The 20111-nt window shown below is 33.6% G+C and overlaps 1 protein-coding gene across 5 annotated transcripts in view; it reads right to left on the bottom strand.

Moving 5' to 3' along the window:
- Positions 1 to 1369: 1369 nt before the first annotated feature.
- LOC149807235 (multiple PDZ domain protein-like) overlaps positions 1370 to 20111 on the bottom strand; it is a 453425-nt gene continuing 434683 nt past the window's right edge. For all 5 annotated transcript variants that reach the window (XM_089963870.1, XM_089963877.1, XM_089963884.1 and 2 more), the window contains 3 exons: positions 16843 to 16960; positions 12078 to 12195; positions 1370 to 10862 (listed from right to left, as the gene is read on the bottom strand). In XM_089963870.1, the coding sequence (XP_089819996.1) occupies positions 10589 to 10862; positions 12078 to 12195; positions 16843 to 16960 (510 nt within the window). In that variant the 3' untranslated portion in view covers positions 1370 to 10588. The remainder of the gene's footprint in view (positions 10863 to 12077; positions 12196 to 16842; positions 16961 to 20111) is intronic.

Raw genomic sequence — 20111 nt, 5'->3', positions numbered from 1 at the left:
AGCAAATACTGAATTTCTTTTTCAAACATTCCTGCTCGAGAGGATTAATCCTGTAAAAATGATTTTTAAAAGGTGTAGAATCTACAATTTCAACGTAAATGCAGATTTTATTTCTTCCTGTTGGAACATCCAGAAACAAGTGCTCATATTCAAATAATAGATGTTTAAGCTTTTCTTATGGCTGTTTCTTGTCCATATTGTTCAATATTTCTGAATTCCGAAGACTGGTTAAATCCAAATCACTACAATCCAATTGCATTCCTTCGTTTAAATCCTCACTGTGTGGGACAAGTACAACTAAATTTACTCAGTGATTAACCTGGCTATCTCCATAAACATTGTCCTTTAACATGTTTATATTGCAAGAAAGTTTCTTTCTGGCATCCCATGAGTGGTAATGATATAATTAAAAGTCCCTTACTTTCTTTTTAACTGTTAAATGACCATAATACTTAACCTGAAGAGGATTTTGAGTCAAGAGAACCAGAACTCTATCACCAGTCTGAAATTTCCATTCCTTTGTACTTCTGTCATACCTTATTTTCATTTTTGACCGAGTAAAGGGAATATTAGTTCTTGCTACTTTGAAGCATAACTTTCCAACTTGTTCAAGGTATTTAAAATTTACTTGCTTCACATATCATGCACATTGGTTAGAGGTGTCTTTTTTATTTTTAGCATGTTCTGTATGAAATTTTTTGGTTACCATGGAAACAAGGTGTAGCATAAACAGCGTATAAATTGAGTGTTTTGGATCATATGATACTTGCATAAGTAGTATAAGAGTACTGTGACTGTCTCATCATAAACACATTTGAAAGCATCTGAATGTGAAACAGTTATCATAAGGAAACTGGAGAGAACAGTATAGGAATTCTGTACCAAATATATAAGAAAATAAAGCAAGTTCCAGTTTTTCTGTCTTTTTTTCTTCAGGTAATGTTCACTTTCATCAATAAGAATCATTCTTTAATTCAAATACAAGGTTGGTTGGGAGGGATTCATGTTTATGTGTTTTAAAGAAGTAACCAACTTTGAAAGCCTGTGAATGAATATATTTTTCCTTTCCAAGCCTCTAGAAATATAGACTTTCATCACTTTGACAAAATAAACTAACAGAAATGCAAGATGGAGAGAGAGAGAAAGAGAGAGAGAGAGAGAGAGAGAGAGAGAATGAATTTGTCTAAGCATAAGCATGTGCAACCCATGGCCTATGACTGGGTTGATTACATTTACACAATACAGGTAAGTTTCAATCATATGGGAAGACTTAAAAATCTCTATCCAGCCTATGCCTTGAGGAAATTACACATGCCTGCTTAAGATTATCATCCCATGATATTCACAAAATAAAAGCAAACAGATTAAATTAAGATAAACTTTGTTTATTTCTTACTTTTATAGTAAAATGTTAGATATGTAAAAAAAATTGCTTGATTCAGAAACACATGATTTGAAATCTTCCGGAAAATGGTTGATACCACAAGGATGTACAAAAACTTAAAAGTATTCCTGGATGATTATGGAATGTTACATAGCAAAAAAGATACAATATTTACTTGTGTATAAGACAAGCCCAACTGCAAAGATCCAGATCTGCCAGCACATAATGCGCCAGCAGATCTGGGTCTGTGCAGTTTGTTAGGAACAAATAGCAGAGACAGTGATCTGCAGGTGCATTATGATTCTGCTATGGCAAAACAGGATCTTTGTTGCTTGCAGTTTGAACTGACTTATAAGCGAGTATGTATGGCATGTTACTTGATCAACTCAGACTGGCCTATAAAGACTTCGTTATGTACTGCAATTGTGTAGCATGTATCTTACTACAGACAACATACTCAAATCAGCTAATGCTTAATCAGCTGGCAGGTCAATGCCTATACTGTTTGCTTAAAGTAATGGAGATAAAAGAACAGTCTGGACTCAAAATTACCAGTACATTATGCAATGGCAGATCAGAGTATAATAACTGACAATACATGTACGTGGTCTTCTGGTATGTTTCAAAACAACAAAGGCAACAGATCTGGATCTGTGCATTCTGCAGCTGGACTTTTAGGTATATACTGTATAATTTCCAAAATGAAACCTGAAATTTGAGTTGCATTACATTCATATGCAATGTTACAGGATTATGCATAAACGAGATTAGTTTTGTTGGTAAAATCACTCCACAAACGCAAGTAAATTATGGGAAATATAATCATGATGGTGTTTTGTTCCACGGTTCCCAAGTCTGTCCCAGGAGCACATAGGACATATTTTCATTATGCTCAAATAATCTTTATCATTTAAATGGTTTATTTTCTATGTTAGAAAATGTGGATAAAATGTCTACAGATAGAAAAAGGGAAAACTGGTTAAGTGTATCATATTTTGAAATACATAACATTAATTATCCTGAGTGCATCTACCGTAGTCACTGTGCAAGTGTAAGAGAGAGATGGTTTCCCAACAGCTGTACTAATGACATGGATATGACAACTTCACAACACAATCAGTGCAATTTTTGCAAAATATTATTAAATGAAGGTAAATGTGTTGACATAAATTTGCTTATTAGCAGAATAAATCCACTAAATTCTATCCTAGCACAGCACAATATTTTGCATAGAAACTGTGGCAGAAATCAATTAATTTATAGACAAGTACTCTAAGTTGACTGACAATGATCCATTTAAAATAAAGCAATATGCAACATTAAAAAGCACAACCTGCCTGCAAAGTATGTAAGAAATGATCAGTACTTTTGATGTGACAAAATGATGCATACAATGCATTTCTTAGGGTAAGGAAAGGGAACTGAACTCATTGGAATGCAAATTCATACCAACTGACTACTAAATGAATATATATTGAGATTAATGTAAATCTGAGGAGAAAAATGGGGTGGAGGTAAATATGGGAGAAATACGAGTTTCAGTAATAGGTCCAACTAATAAAACAATTCTTTCTCTGCTTAAGAATCAAACAAATTGCATCAGTGTCCTATTCTGCTACTCCTACACATAGCTGGGTCACCGATCATTTATTTTGCAATGTTAATAACAGAATGTAATACCAAGACTTAATGTTTTGTGAATCACAGGGAGAAAAGACTCTTATTTTCATTTCATTTTCTGAGATCTGAACCAATCAGGGGACATGTCAGAATATGTTGCCATTAGTCCAACACATACTTTATTAAAGACAAATGGTTTCATTGGTTTATTAATAGGATGTAGTTTGGTTTTGTGGGTTTAGTGCCATTTTACAGAACACATCCTAAGTTATACATGGTTGCCAGTATACTCGGGTGTAGAAAGAACCCAGGAAAACCCTTGGAAGAACCAATGACCCATGGGAAGTTGCTGGCAAGCCTTCTCATATATGCATATTGGTCAAGCATATACTCAAACTCATGCCGACAGAGATGAGATGTCATTGATCTGTAAAAGTGAGCACTTTAGACTACTCAGTTACCTGGTGTCCTTTATTAACAGGACATTTGTTGTTAAGGTAATATACCTAGTAATTAGCGATGTTGGTTGTCAAGGCATTTGACCTGTCTGTATGAGAAAATGAAATTCAAATGAGAGATTTGACATGGATATAAAAAACTAGTTTCTATATTACTGGCTTGATTCATTGTTTTGATATTTCACTTAGGTCTACCTTGTTTCTCCTGAACAAACTGCAGTCCTAGTTGTGCTGGCACATAATGTGTCATAAGATCCAAGTCTATGTAGTTTGCAGCTGGATTCAAATATCTAAGACAGCTATTTCTAATTAATGTTAATATATACATGTACAAAAATTGAGTACAAGGAGCAGTCTGATGAATGCAGACTCATACAAAGAAGTGAAGTTACTGGAAGGGAAAGGGAGTTAATTCAGTACATCCTGGAATACCTGAATAGAACCACCATGGCACAGCCCTGTCATAATTTAATGTGACCAATCTCTGGATTTATTTATCTGATTAGCCATAAAATGTAGAGTTTTGCAAGAATTGGAATACATGTACTGATACAAACTCTGAAGACTGGAATTTTCCTTGAACTTGGAGAGACTAGAAGCAAGATGTACCAACCAAAAATGTTTTGACAGCAATGATGAAAGAATGCTTCTCATGAGAAAGAAAAACTTTAAAACTGTTAAACTATATATTTTTGTTCTTATTTTCCTAAATACAATAACTGCACTGTTCTTTATATAACTGCACTGGTTTTGTGGATTGATTTCAGATGATGAGCGAACATGATAGTACCTTGTTCTAAACAGTTTAAGTTGATAACAACAATTTTTATCTCCTTCAGTTACAATAAAAAGGCAAACGGTACTAAATCTATAATTCAAATTAGTATTGCTGGAATGAAATTCAAACAACCATCAATATTTCTCACTTGTGCTTTTGTAAATTTATTGGTACAGTGGTAGCAAAAGTGAAGGAAACTCATACCAAATAAGTCCAGTATATCGACTAAAAGTAACCTGTGCAGGTATGGTGTTCAATTTACACCATACTATAATCACAGTTACTGTACTGTGTTATAATAAAATGTCTTACCACAATCGATACAAATATCTGAACACATAAATATACAGTCTATACTCACTTATAAGACGAGTCAAACTGCAAACTGCACTGACCCAGAAATGCTGTTGCATAGACCATGATCAGCATTATGCTACAACAGATCATGATCTTCACTATTGGCAGTCCGACTCAATTTTGTGAGTATATACAGTAATAACGTTTTTCTCTGTCCATATTATTTGTGTACTAATTAAAACTTATCATTTATGTCCAGATAATGAATATCCTTATTGTTACAAGTGTACATTTGGCATGTAGGTACAATGTTGACCTGATGTGTTCCAAGTAGGCAAATTAGACTGGATTACATCCTTGCTTGCCAATCAAGCACATCTGCATGATAATGTTTCAAAGTTGTTTTACAAATAAAGAATCCTGGTCAAATTTTTGGTATTAGTTTTTCTTTTTGTTTTTAATGCTACAACAGGTTGTTCATAATGTACATGTGATACCATTGGTAAGTTACACAAAAAAAGTGCCTACAAACATGCCCCAATTCTCATATTGATATCGTTTCAAAATGTAAAGATTGTCTTTGACAACACAATGCATCACCAACAAGATATGCATCTGTTCATAATATCTTAATTCTGAAATGTGAAAGATAATCCACATTTCCCCTTAACTCTGAAATGTGAAAGATAATCCACATTTCCCCTAAACTCTGAAATGTGACAGATAATCCACATTTCCCCTTAACTCTGAAATGTGAAAGATAATCCACATTTCCCCTTAACTCTGCAATGTGAAAGATAATCCACATTTCCACTGAACTCTGAAATGTGAAAGATAATCCACATTTCCCCTGAAAGATGCCTTAAGTCACCTCTACACTCCAAAATATGGTGATGACTGTCCTAAATATGTAAATGGAAGCCAATGACTTAGTCTATTTAATTGTGGAATATTATTTTTGTACTGGTTTAGGTATATAAAGGTCAAACAGGATGCATCCAAAGTGAGGTCATCAGGGGGAAATATGCTACTCATTAAAACTGAAAATACAAGAACTTGTGAAACTTGCATTTTCTAGTAGGTCTATCCATGTAACACAATTTTTTTAATTCTCCATAAACTTGTTTTCTTGAATTTCTCTCAAGTGTTTTATATTTCTTTCCTTTCCACTTGTAAATTTCTAAACAAGGTATTCTAATGGAAAAAGACAGTCTTTGTCATTTTGAAACAGTTTTATGAGGTAAGATTGTGTGTGTGTGTGTGTGTGTGTATGTATATATGTATGTATGTATAAATATTTCATCTATCAAACTGACCATTTCCTAAATGTCAATTTTGCAGTAGCAGAAAAATAAGTTAACGACCGAATGATACAGTAAAACTACATATATACTGTGAAACCCCTCAAAACCAAATGCCATTGGGACCAAATTCTTTTGTGAGAGGTTTAATTAGGCTTTTGCAGTGTCTTTTTCTAAGCACTTATGAGAGAGAGAGAGTGAGAGAGAGAAAGAGAGTATAGGGTCAGAATGAGATTGTATTGTTGCCATACAAAACCATTCAATTTCTCCAATTTGCAGGAATTGTTGAAACAATGTTTGTTTGCATCAATGGTGATTTCAGAATAATTCTTGTAGAATTCCATTTTCTTTAGATATGATCACGCTAATTTTATCCTGTAAGTAGAACCCTGTGGAGCTTTAAGTGGTCATGAAGACAAATAACAGTCATGGCTACTTAAAAACATGTAATACTTAAATACATGAAATTATTTTTCTCTATTTAAAACCAACTGACTGAATCTGGCTTTCAGAATACTGATTTTTTGGTCTATAATGGAAAAGCATCAACCGTGTGGCAACAAGCCCTGCCAATAAAGACCAGGCATTTAATTGACAAACAGAGAATGTACTAATGATCATGTATACAAATGAACAGCATCAAACACAATTAGACGTCATCAGATAAACATAATCTTTCTAAAAATAAATAATAGAAGGCTCTTTTCATACGGTGCAAATATTTCAAATTGCTATCCTAACTGTTCTGGAATCTGTGTCAATAACTGTTTTATCGTCATGTGCTCTAGGTAAATTTTCTGGGTCTTTGTCTCACAGATAAGTCTACTAGAGTATTTGGGAACTATAAACCATACCAGCATGTGTTGGGAATTTAGCAGCTAAAATACATGACCGAGTTTGAAGTGAGTTTCATTTTTCTTTTTTTAAAGCATAAAACAGAAATTTGGGATTGAAATTTGTTTTGATATTTGATGCCAAGTGCTGAGGGAAAAAGATTGGTAATGAGGTTTTGGTTTTGAGAAGTTCATTAATATATATATATATATATATATATATATATATATATATATATATATATGTATATGTATATACACATACATATATATATATACACGTCTGCACACACACACACACATTTTCATTTTCTATAAGCAATATGATAGTCAAAATGCAAAAATGCAAGCATACATGACAAGTTTCAAAACTGTGCATGTAAAAAATGTGCCATGATAGAAACTGTTATACTCCAGTACTGAAGATACATAATTATGCCTAGACCATCCAAAAATGGAAATCCTGAATCTTGCCGAGTCAGATTTTAAAACAACAAACTTTGATGCTTTAAATTAAAAAGACATTATTTAAAAAAACATCATAGAAGACCCATTCTGTATGATTAAGAAACTGAATGAAATCAAATGTACTTAAAAGTATCATTTTTTCTATTTAAAGGATTTGGTAGAATCAAAACCACAACAAAGTCCCAATGTATCAGATTAAAGGACTATAAAATCAAAGCTACATAAAAGTCCCAATGTATCCAATTAAAAGACTCATAAAAACAAAGCTACATAAAAGTTGCAATATATCCAATTAAAGGACTCATAAAATCAAAACTAGATAGTTTTGGGGGAGAAGTTTTGTTATGTCAGTTGCTTTGCTTATATCTAAGCACTGATTTTTGGAGTTATTGCCCTCAATAACACTGTTATAAACAAGGCCAATTAAACTTTTAATTAGATGATAAACTGATTGATTTATTGATATTGTTATCTTACTCACAACCTTTGACTTAAAAATATGCAAATCAGATAAATTGCCAACAAAAATTCTGATATGACAATAAAGGATATCATAAAAACTTGTTTTATTTTATGTACACTATTTACAAAGTTTATAATTAAAATTATAAAAACAATCTGCATATTGAGGATTGAATAAAAAAGCCACTCTGAAAGATTACCTACCACTGTATACCTTCATGGCATGCAAGGACTAAGAGAGGACGTTTAAGGAAGTGAATAAAACTTTCAGAACTAGTTGCAAGGTAATGAAATGTTTTGACTAAAAGCAATAATCAAACTTCTAAACTTAAAGACTGTGTCAGAGATATCTAGCTTTCAATAAGTATTTTGTTAATAACTAAGATCTAAGAAATTATTCGATAGGGCTGTAACTGTTTATTGTTCTATATGGCTTTTTTATGTTGTATTATTTGACATGGCTTTCTCTATATGTTGCATTATTCAATATGGCTTTCTCTATATGTTGTATTATTCAATATGGCTTTCTCTATATGCTGTATTATTCAATATGGCTTTCTCTATATGTTGTATTATTCAATATGGCTTTCTTTATCTGTTTTATTATTCAATATGGCTTTCTTTATATGTTGTATTATTTGATATATGACTTTCTTTATATGTTGTATTATTTGACATAGCTTTCTTTATCTATTATTATTCAATATGGCTTTCTTTATATGTTTCATTATTCAATATGGCTTTCTGTATATGTTGTATTATTTGATATGACTTTCTTTATATGTTGTATTATTTGACATAGCTTTCCTTATCTATTATTATTCGATATGGCTTACTTTATATGTTTCATTATTCAATATGGCTTTCTTTATATGTTGTATTATTTGATATATGACTTTCTTTTTATATGTTGAATTATTTGACATAGCTGTCTTTATGTCATTATTCGATATGGCTTTCTGAATGTTTCATTATTCAATATGGCTTTCTTTATGTGTTGTATTATTTGATATGACTTTCTTTATATTTTGTATTATTTGATATAGCTTTCTTTATGTGTTTCATTATTCAATATGGCCTTCTATATCTACTTTCTTTTTTGACATAGCTGTCTTTATCTGTCATTATTCAATATGGTTTTCTTTATATGTTGCATTATTTGATATGACTTTCTTTATATGCTGTATCATTTAATATGGCTTTTCTTTCTGTATATTGTGAAGAGCTGAGATCTGATGTATTATTTAATATAGCTTTCTTTATCTGTTTTTCAAACAGAAGTACATTTGTCCACTAGATAAGTAAGAATGGAAGAAAACTGTATACCTAGATTATATTTATTTATAAAAATGTGTTGATAAATCACCTTTTGCTATTTAGACTCTATGAAAAACTTTGAAGAGACATCTTTATCAGACCCAAGAATTCATCTTTAAAGCTAACTAATTTGGGTCTGCAAAAAAGTAATAAATTCCTGATCTTTTAAATGCTGTACAGAATCTTAAAATAATTTTTCAGAATTATCACTGTAATTTAAAAATAACATTCTACCTATACTCAACCTTATAACTACACTATCAATTACTTCTGAATAGAAAATAGAGGAATGGTGAGCAATTCAATGACATAAATATGTCCCTGCCTCTCCCATATTCCACCCCTGCCCCATGATGGATGCGAGTCTACAGTCAACAAAATAAGGGCAAAGCTCTTGTTAAGACAGTATAATGACTAGTTAACATTCATATCTTCTGACAATGACCATAACAGGAACAATATTTCATGACGATTCATTGAAAGCTTTTCAAGCAGTTTTGTTCACAACATGTCACGCATTACATTAAGCTCCATGTCAAAATAAGCAAGATATCACAGAAGTATTCAGATTTGTTGATATGTGCAACTATTAAATGATCCTTGCAGATTAGTTGCATTCACAAGATTCTGCCATACAATGCATTCAGATGCAATACAAAAAAGGGCAATAACAAACACTAGGAGAGGACAGTAATTTTGAAGAGATGACCACAATATCTACAAAGTTTCATGATAATCAACTAAAAGTTTGGACTAGTTGTGTCATACACTACATCATATTCCAAGTCAAAAAGGGCAATAACTCAAACTAAAATCAAAGGAGCATTGTGAATTGCCAATATGCACATCTTAGATAATGATCATGGCATTTCTGAAGATTCCTAGTATTTACTGAAATATTCAACTAGCTGTGTTCACAAGATTCTCAAACACTGCATTCAACTACAACATTTTTATGAGCAGGTTATTTGTCATAATATTTGAGATTTCACTGCAATCCATCAATATCTGCAAGACTAACTGTGATTGTGAGATTGTGTCATAGACTGTGTGGTGCTCCATGACAAAAAGGGTGGTAACTCTAACAAACACTGTGAGAACAAAATCATTTGTTATTAAGCACATCTCCAGCTGATGACCATAACATTTACCAACTTTAATCACCCCAAAAAATGTGACACGAGATATGTTAACCAACTTTGATGGGATCATTAAAAAATGTAACACTGTTTGTGCTAAGAAGATTTTGTTCCAAAACTAAATTCATTTCCAAATACAAATAGGCCATAATTCTTAAAAAACTTTCTGGAGTGTTAGTGATTTATTAATGTGTTTACTTCCAGGTGATGACCATAAATATTTACAGATTTCATGGCGATCCATAGGGAATAGTTGTACTAACGAGGTTGTGTTGGATAGAAGGATGGATGAATAGACAGTGATTCCTACAGAGGCAGGGTATAAAAACAAGTCAAACATTAATCTTACTAATTTCTATTCCTATTATTACTTTTGCCTAGCAAGCATGTTATCTAAAGAATGAGTAATCTCCCCTGGTTTATTCAGCACATGTCCCTCATAGCAAATCATTCCTTTCATTTCCTTGCCATTAATTAATAACATCTGCTGCATACAGGACGTCATTAGTTCCCACATTTATCCATAGCCTGTTATGAAAGAACATTGAGAGTGACTGTTCCTTTTGCATTTTTCAGAATATTCACAGCTTCCTCATGCGTACATCCCTCAAGGCTCTGACCATTCACTGATAAAATCTGATCACCCCGTTTAAGCTGCCCATTTTCTGCTGCTGCACCCTTAGAGAATACATTTTTGACATAAATTGGCAAGTCCCCATGGGGGCTCCCATGACCCCCAACAATGGAGAATCCAAGGCCCTCTGGTCCTCGTTCGAGTACAATGGTATTGCATGTTGGTGGTGGTCTAAAATGAAAGCGAATTTAATGAAAGGAAAAGTGGGTTAGATAATATTTTACTTGACAAGTGAAGCACTGTACTTTATGTCATAGTTACATTTGTTAGAATCCACAAGGTGTCCATTAAAATCTCTAATGTATTCTGCAAATAAATACTGCCGCTAATGCTTAAGTACATTATCATACATAAGAGCATACTTCTGGAAATTATTTTTCCTACAAAACCGAATCTTATACATATTTTTTGTTACATTTAGAAAATCTTTTCCCTTCCAAAATCTAAATCCTATCTGTTTTTTACATACATGTACTTAATTTTATATTTTCTACTGAAGTTAAAAGATGTTGACCATCATTGATATCATTTGTTCATGCATCTATGCATTTCTGTTAGTTCTACTTTGTCTTCATTTCATGCTGCACATTTGTGCTGTACTAAATAATTTACAGAACTCTGACAAATTATTACAAAAAAACTTAAATCTATATGTAGTCAAATGCAGACTGAATTCTATACTTCATTATCAGCATGTGATCACCACTCCTGATTGGAAAGAGACATTATTTATGGTTCTCTCAAACAGAAATTAAGTCATGTATCAAGCAGATGCTTGTAATGGTGCCTAATTGGAAGCATCTTCTAGAATTAGACTGATCTGTACAAAATGGTTGGGGCCCCGAGTGGCCAAGTGGTTTAAAGCGCTCTCCATTACGGATCACTGCCATCTCACCTCTGTCTGCATGGGTTCGAGTCTCTGATTCAGCCAATATGGGTATAAGAGAAACCTTGCCAGTAGCTTCTCATTGGTCGGTGGTTCTTTCTGGGGTTTTTCCCAGGTTCTTCCTCCACCATTAATGCTGGCCGCCATTATAGCCTATCATGTGCTGAAAAATAGTTTTAAACCCTACAACAACAACAACAAAATGGAAGACACTAATCAGAAAGCATCTTTTAGAATTAGACTGACCTGTATCTAATGGAAGACACTGATCGTTACTAGATGAATAGTCTCCAAATGAATATGGTAATGAATTATAAAATGTTTTTGAAATTTGGGAATGGTAGGTGACAATTCCTGGAAAAAATGGAGAAACTCATCAGTTAGCACCTTTAATTGAAACCCCCAGTTAAGAATTGAAGTTTCAAACTGGGGGCAGAATTGGCCATTATGGTCTTTAGCAAGCTAGCAGTGATATTTATATAAAATTTAAGGCTTCCTACCCATCATCCTCATTATCAAAGACACTGTCCTGTGGTGTTGGTGTGAGAAGCTCAGGGGTAAGGTCCATGCTGACCTGCCGTGAACTGCGGCCACTAATGCTGACTGGGGTCTGCTCCCCTGAAATAAATATGTAAACGATTTTTTAAATAAACACTAAAACTAATTAATTCTGTTTCTGAAAATGGCCCCAAGTCAACGGTCTCTGCTTTCAAGGATACTTGAGGTGGTTAAAGTGTGGAACAAGTTTATGTTTATGTAAGGATTTCACACCAGAATAATATAGTCCTTATTTGGTGTGGTAACTTATCCTATATGACAAGGAAAGTAACAGAACCACTGATAGGATTTGAGTAATGTAGTTGGGAATTCCATCTATTTAACCATGGACTTCTATGAAATGTCAACTCTCTGATAATTCACTTAAATCAGTTAACTAATTATAATGCACAGCAGAAATATTCCAAACAATGCTAACTAATCCAGTTAGATATGAATCAGTACATTATCCCACCTGGACAGGTAGTGTTAAAGTGGTTGGACAATGCAAGTGGTCCAGCTAAGTTTCATATAATAATACCAGGTGGACCAGGCTAACAAATTTGTCCAAAAATAGGTGTGTGCTTATTATTAGACAGATTTCCTTAGTACACCGCTCCCTCGATAACTCGCACCCGGATAACTTGCGATCCTGCTTATAGCGTGGTGTCTGTCTTGGCTCCCGATTTTTTCCAGAGAAAATGTATTTAAAATATCTTTAAAATATGCTGAACATCAAAATATTACGATAACAACTGATAAATTAAACCTTGATACATTGCTCGTTTTATCATCGAAATGGTGATTAATGCCCGTAAAAATATAATCCATATTTTGAAATTTGCAAGTTCTAAATAAGAATTAATTTCAGAGATCTCGAAAATGCTTAATTACGCATATTTGGATGCCAATTTTTGATCTGGGACGCAGAAAATCACTGAGGTGAGAGTCCTCCATACGCATGTAACAGGTGCGCGGGAAAATTCAAAGATCTGTCGGTCCTGTTTCAGCCACCTGCTTTGTGGGAAAATGTGTTGATCAGTTAACTGTGCTGATATTTACAATGACAGAATTCAGTGACTGAAAGACTCTTTGATGTACATACATGTTGCCATTTTATAAGAGTACATAAAAAAAAAGAACATGATGCAAATAGCTAGGCGGCTAGTTCAAAGGCTTTGACTGGTGGCCGGGTGAGAAAATGTACTGATATTTAGTGATTGAATTCAGAGACAGAAAGACCCAGTTTTAAAATCCTAGCGAGACTTCTGTTTCAAGATATCATATATTATGTAAGTTTTTATGATAAATAGTTGTCAGTATACTGTAAATAAACAGTCTGGTGATATAGTGATCAATGAAAATTTCTGGTAAATGCTAACAGGTGGCAACAGAGAATGAAATAAACACCAATTAAACGTCTTCCTGTGTGAAAGTCACGTTCTAATCCTTTAATTCCATTTCAGTGCAAACATTATAATCACAACATATTCTGTTCATCGAAAACATGAAAAGAGTCAATCAACAGTCACATCGAAACCCGTGAGTACTTCTGTGAGAACCTAATTACATGCCGGCTTTGTTTTGATCAACGACTTGGGGAAGTGTTTGTTGCATTAAAAAATTGATTACAAGAGACCTGGGGTGCTGGATTAAGGGTCTTGGAGCTGCCTTTGACGTAAAGCAAAACAGTAACAGAGACAGCGATGATGATAGTGACTTCGAAGGTTTCAGTGAAACTGATGTCATTAATGCCGAGGCTGTTTGGGAGAAATTCATACAGATTCATGGTCCTGAGATGGGCGTTTCTCTTGATGATATATGGAGAAGTGGATTTGTGCTGACAATGATTGCCCCACAGCTGAATACATGTCACATAAAACAATAATTCTATAACGAACAAATTTGCAGCAGAAGACGTTTCTAACTGAGTACCACAAGTGTTGAAAGTGATGCAGACGCAGATGTTGCACCACCTCCCCCCTCTGCACAGGAAGCAATCAAATATTTTGATATTGCCATAAGGTGGATGGAGATCCAAAATGTTGACTATGTAAAGCTCATGCAGTTGAGAAATCTGAGGGATTTTGCTCAGCGGCAGAGAAACCAAGGAGTAACACACACAAAAAAATTAACTGATTTTTTTCAAAAAGTGAATTGATATTTGTCAAGCATGGCATGAACGGCAAGTATTAACTTGTTCTAATTTACGTTGTGTTAAATTTGCAGACCAATTAAATATGTTAGTACTGATTGACCCTTGTTTTTTTGTTTTCCATTTTACTTCTATCACATTCAAATCTATCTTTCTATCTATTGTTCAATAGATACTGTTTCTCGAAAAGAGTCGATCTTTTGTATATAAAAAAACGTCTAATTTGGATCAAACAACAAAACTAGAATGTATCCAATTCAGCATAAAAATTAGTGACATAGTACACAATGTGTGAAGTGGTACACATATTAAGCGAACAGAAACCATGTGGAATAATGCTTTCGATGATCGCCTCAATATACTGTAATTTATCCTGAAATTAATGTTGCCCTATGAGGAAATAATAAATAAAGTACACCATTATGAAGAGATATTTATTCACAGTTAATCTCAGCACGATTATAAAGTGAGTATTCAACACTATAATCTGCCTACCCCGCCCCTTATTTTTCCGTTATGTCATCAATCACTTTATTGGTTTTGGGCTTATTTTATAGGTCCCTCGGTAACTTGTGCCTCACTTATAGTGCGGTCAATGTTTCTGGACCCCAAAGTGTGCGAGTTATCGAGGGAGTGGAGTAATTGCATGCACTTTACAACAAAGTGAGTTCATTCTTTTCCATTGTAAACGTATAAAAATTGTTGACATATTAGAGAAAACTGCACAATAAGATATTGTCGTCCTTACTGGCTACAGCTTTACATTTGTAAACAACCGCTAGATGGTGCATGTCCCAAATTATTCACAGAATCCCATTTTCCATGATAATATAGAGCCCGAGTTAATAAAGCATTGGAGTATATCTGTTTTATGTATGAATGATTCTTTCGATGACTTCAATTCTTCAGGTATTTGGCCATAGTCTACAGTATTCCTATGTCGGAGCCAGGATAGGGGTATCAAATCAAAATAAAATAAACATTTCGACCTCATGAATAAATTGAAAATAAAATGCAATTACCAAAAATATTCTTTCACTTTCCTCTTTTGCTTAGATACTGTCTTTGCGAGTGAACTTTTGGGTAGGCATTCTCTGTGGCGATTGCGCGTGGATCGATAATGAGCCTTAATGATAAATACTGAAGTTAACCAATGGTACGGCTGCGGCAAAACCGGCCAAGAGTTTGGAGTCAGAACAGAATTAAATTTTGGAAGTGACTGATTGGGGTGCTTTAAAATTTGAAAGTGGTATTCAGAGGCAATAGTGTATTAGGAAATAGTGTGTTAGGAACTACTTTGTAAACAAATCATGTACACTTATGTATTATACGCTTTATGTTTTGGTTGATTAAATTTGTTTCTGAATGAACAATAGTGAATGTTTTGTCATATATCGGTTGCTTTGCAATATTCCGAATTAAACTTTTTTGGTACAATGTTTTGGATTTAGGCTAGTGATAGATGCCAGACAGGTCATACAATTGCTGGGTCATTACAAATAATATGCAAATAACATGCAAGTGACAAGGCATAAACATGTCTTCTTTAGCTGGTAATAAGAATGGCAAAAAATATACATACAGTTTTACATCCTGAATTTCCTCAAAATGTACTTTTTTAGTTTTGCAAATCAGAATTAGAAGCTTGATTACACAATTCGAAATTTTACTGTCATTTTGGCTACGTTCCAAGTGCAATTACATCCAACAGAAATAAGAATTCCTTGAGAGCAAAAGTTTGATTTTTCACACCTATCCAACAATATATATATATATATATATATATATATATATATATATATATATATATGTATATATATACATATATATATATATATATATATATATATATATATATATATATATATATATATATATATATATATATATATATATATATATATATATATATATCCTAAAATGACCAAATCTGAGAGACATATTGAACAAATCAGCTAATAATATGACATGTTGGGCACTGGACATACCATCCCCATAATTATCCCATACATATTTTTCATTATGCTTTCCCAATTGTTTAAACATTCTAAAGTCACAAAACAGAACAAAAAAGGTGTGACAGCTTATCCCCTTGTATAATCCAAATATAACTGAATAATTATCCCTGGGTCTGCAACATAGACATTATATCAGTTCCTGAAATCATGCATTTTTTAAGTAAACTTCTCATGGCGTGTCTTCACATCAAATGTCATGAACAAAAATAAAAGAGAGTGGAATAAAATCTGCTGTTGGATGGAATTCTAAAGTATAGTTTCCAAAAGAAAAAATAATTTTTTATAAATAGTTTGTCTAAGAGGAAATCAGTGAAGCATGGAAATCCTAATATTAAAGCAGCACCCAATCTGGAACTGAAAATGGCTCATTTTCCTGTGCAATTAATAATTAGGTTTATCATTGTTTTCTTTCTTGTAACAGCCTTGTATGCCACCTTTGAAATGTTTTTATATTAAATTTCACAGATAAATGGCTGCCAGATTATGTTCAGAAAATAAACGTTTGGCAAGAGTCATATGTATATATAGATATGTATTCCAGGTGCGATAACTTACCCTGTGAGACCTGAAGAGTAACAGTTCCTTCTGAGGAGGATTTAAGCAGCTGTATAACTTGTTCATGTCTCATCCCTTCGGTTGATACACCATTGATATTAATAATCTTGTCACCAATCTGTAATATAACACATGTTGTATGTTTACACCATAATCTTTTCACCAGTCTGTAATAAAACACATATTGTATGTTTATACTATAATCTTGTCACCAGTCTGTAATATAACACATGTTGTATGTTTATACTATAATCTTGTCACCAGTCTGTAATATAACACATGTTGTATGTTTATATTATAATCTTGTCACCAGTCTGTAATATAACACATGTAGTATGTTTATACTATAATCTTGTCACCAGTCTGTAATATAACACATGTTGTATGTTTATATTATAATCTTGTCACCAGTCTGTAATATAACACATGTTGTATGTTTTATACTATAATCTTGTCACTAGTCTGTAATATAACACATGTTGTATGTTTATACTATAATCTTGTCACCAGTCTGTACTATAACACACGTTGTATGTTTATACTATAATCTTGTCACCAGTCTGTAACATAACACATGTTGTATGTTTATACTATAATCTTGTCACAGGTGTGTAACATACCAAGAAAAATAATCCCATGGTATTTTGCTAAGCTGATCAAATGAACATTGTCATAATATTTCTATTTATTGTAAACCTATCAGAATTTTAGAAATAAACTAAATAAGACTTGTATTTTGTTTAAAATCAATAATTCCATGGAGTGCCTTGTCTCACCTGCTTGTTGTGGCATAATCAAAAACATATACTAGTGCAAGAAAAGTATGCCACTGTGACCTGTATTGCTTGTGGTATGCAGTACTCTCTTAGATAAGTATACAGTTAACGTTTCATGACTGGACATATATCATCATCACAGCTGTATGCAAAAACATATCGTAATCATTATAACATAAAAATTAGGATACTTTGACCTCCTTTTTTCAAGTGGTGAGTAGTACCCTTCCATGATGAATACACAAATCAATTTTCATGACAGTACAGGATAGTTTCCAGTTATCTGTTAGAAAGTTGTATTTGACATGTAGTTAAACCCTTTTCCACAAGCAAACATATCTGGATGCCCCTATTTCATTTAATGTCAGAGCATATCTGGATGCCCCCATCTCATTCAATGTCAGAGCATATATGGATGTCCTCTATCTCATTCAATGTTAGAACATATCTGGATGCCCCTATCTCATTCAATGTCAGAGCATATATTGACGCCCTCTATCTCATTCAATGTCAGAGCATATCTGGATGCCCCTATCTCATTCAATGTCAGAGCATATATGGATGCCCTATATATCATTCAATGTCAGAGCATATCTGGATGCCCCTATCTCATTCAATGTCAGAGCATATCTAGATGCCCCTATCTCATTCAATGTCAGAGCATATCTGGATGCCCCTATCTCATTCAATGTCAGAGCATATATCGATGCCCTCTATCTCATTCAATGTCAGAGCATATCTGGATGACACTATCTCATTCAATGTCAGAGCATATCTGGATGCCCCTATCTCATTCAATGTCAGAGCATATATCGATGCCCTCTACCTCATTCAATGTTAGAGCATATCTGGATGACACTATCTCATTCAATGTCAGAGCATATATGGATGCCCTATATATCATTCAATGTCAGAGCATATCTGGATGACACTATCTCATTCAATGTCAGAGCATATCTGGATGCCCCTATCTCATTCAATGTCAGAGCATATCTGGATGACACTATCTCATTCAATGTCAGAGCATATATGGATGCCCTTGTTTTCTAAGGAAACCATACCACTGCTAGTGGGGGGGGGGTTTGCTACCTTGGACCTAATTTTTATAGAACAGATCCTATGAAACATTCACGCTCATTTTTCATGGCAGCCATATCATTGCTAGTGGAGGGTGGACTACACTGAACATAAATTTGATAGAACACATCCTATGAAACATTCACACTCATTTTCCATTGAAGCCATACCTTGGACATAGAACACATCCTATGAAACATTCACACTCATTTTTAGTGGAAGCCATACAATAAGAGCTACCCTGGTCATCCAAGAAGACATTCACATTAAGTTAAGTTAATATTGGCTTAGCCATTCTGAGGAAGAAGTTGAAAAAAGATTTCCATACTTTTGCTATGGAAGCAACACCATTTTTAAGGGAATCACATCAGACACAGTTCTGACCAAATATGTCCAAACAAACACTCCATGTTTGATTTATACTAGCTCAAACATTCAGGAGAAAAAGTTAAAAATAGGTATTACACCATGTTAATAAGGAAGCAACTCTGTTGCTAGCAGAAACACGCTGGGTACAATTGTAAGCATGTCCTAAGTAACAAACACTAAGTTTGATCAAAAATGACTCAGCTGTTCTTCTGAAGAAAATAGATTTTCCATTTTGCTACTGTGTAACCCACCCATGAACAATCTGACAGCATTTCAGAACAAACAGTTCATGCAAATTTGATTGCAACTGACTCAACTATTCTAATGACGAAGTAGACAATAGGTTTTCCACACAGTTCTAAAGAAGCCATACCATTGCTAAGGAAGTAGCCCTAAACAAAATTTTGATTCCTAGAGCATGTCCTGACAAACATTTGTAACAAATCTGATCAAAATTTGGTGAGGTAAAAAAAGAAAAAGTTGTATATTTCTGTAGCTATGGAAGCCATATTGTTACTAGGATGCAACAATGAACACAATTTTGATAATGCATGTCCTGAGAAATATTCCTAAGGTCAAGCAGTTTTCCAAAATTAGAAAATAGCAATATGCACAAACATGCATGACTGACACTGGATGATGCACACTGGATGCAGGGCCAAACCATCACTCATTTATAATAAGGTGAGCTAAAAGCTTCATGTTCATGCCAATGATGACACAATCCCAATAAGAACACAATGCGATTGATGACACAATCCCAATAAGAACACAATGCCATTGATGACACAATCCCAATAAGAACACAATACCAATGATAACATACTCCCAATGACAATACAATGCCAATAATGGCACAATGCTAATGATGACACAATTCCAATAAGAACACAATGGCTAATAAGAACACAATTCCAATAAGAACACAATGCCAATGATGACACAATCCCTATAAGAACACACAACCAATGATGACACAATCCCAATAAGAACATACCACCAATGATGACACAATCCCAATAAGAACACAATGCCAATGATGATACA

Source organism: Sinohyriopsis cumingii, chromosome 1 (genome assembly GCF_028554795.1).
Source record: "Sinohyriopsis cumingii isolate HCF-2022 chromosome 1, ASM2855479v2, whole genome shotgun sequence".
In the NCBI taxonomy this organism is placed as follows: Eukaryota; Metazoa; Mollusca; class Bivalvia; order Unionida; family Unionidae; genus Sinohyriopsis; species Sinohyriopsis cumingii.
The sequence above is the reverse complement of the archived record's forward strand: the minus strand, read 5'-3'. Positions and strand labels throughout refer to the sequence as shown.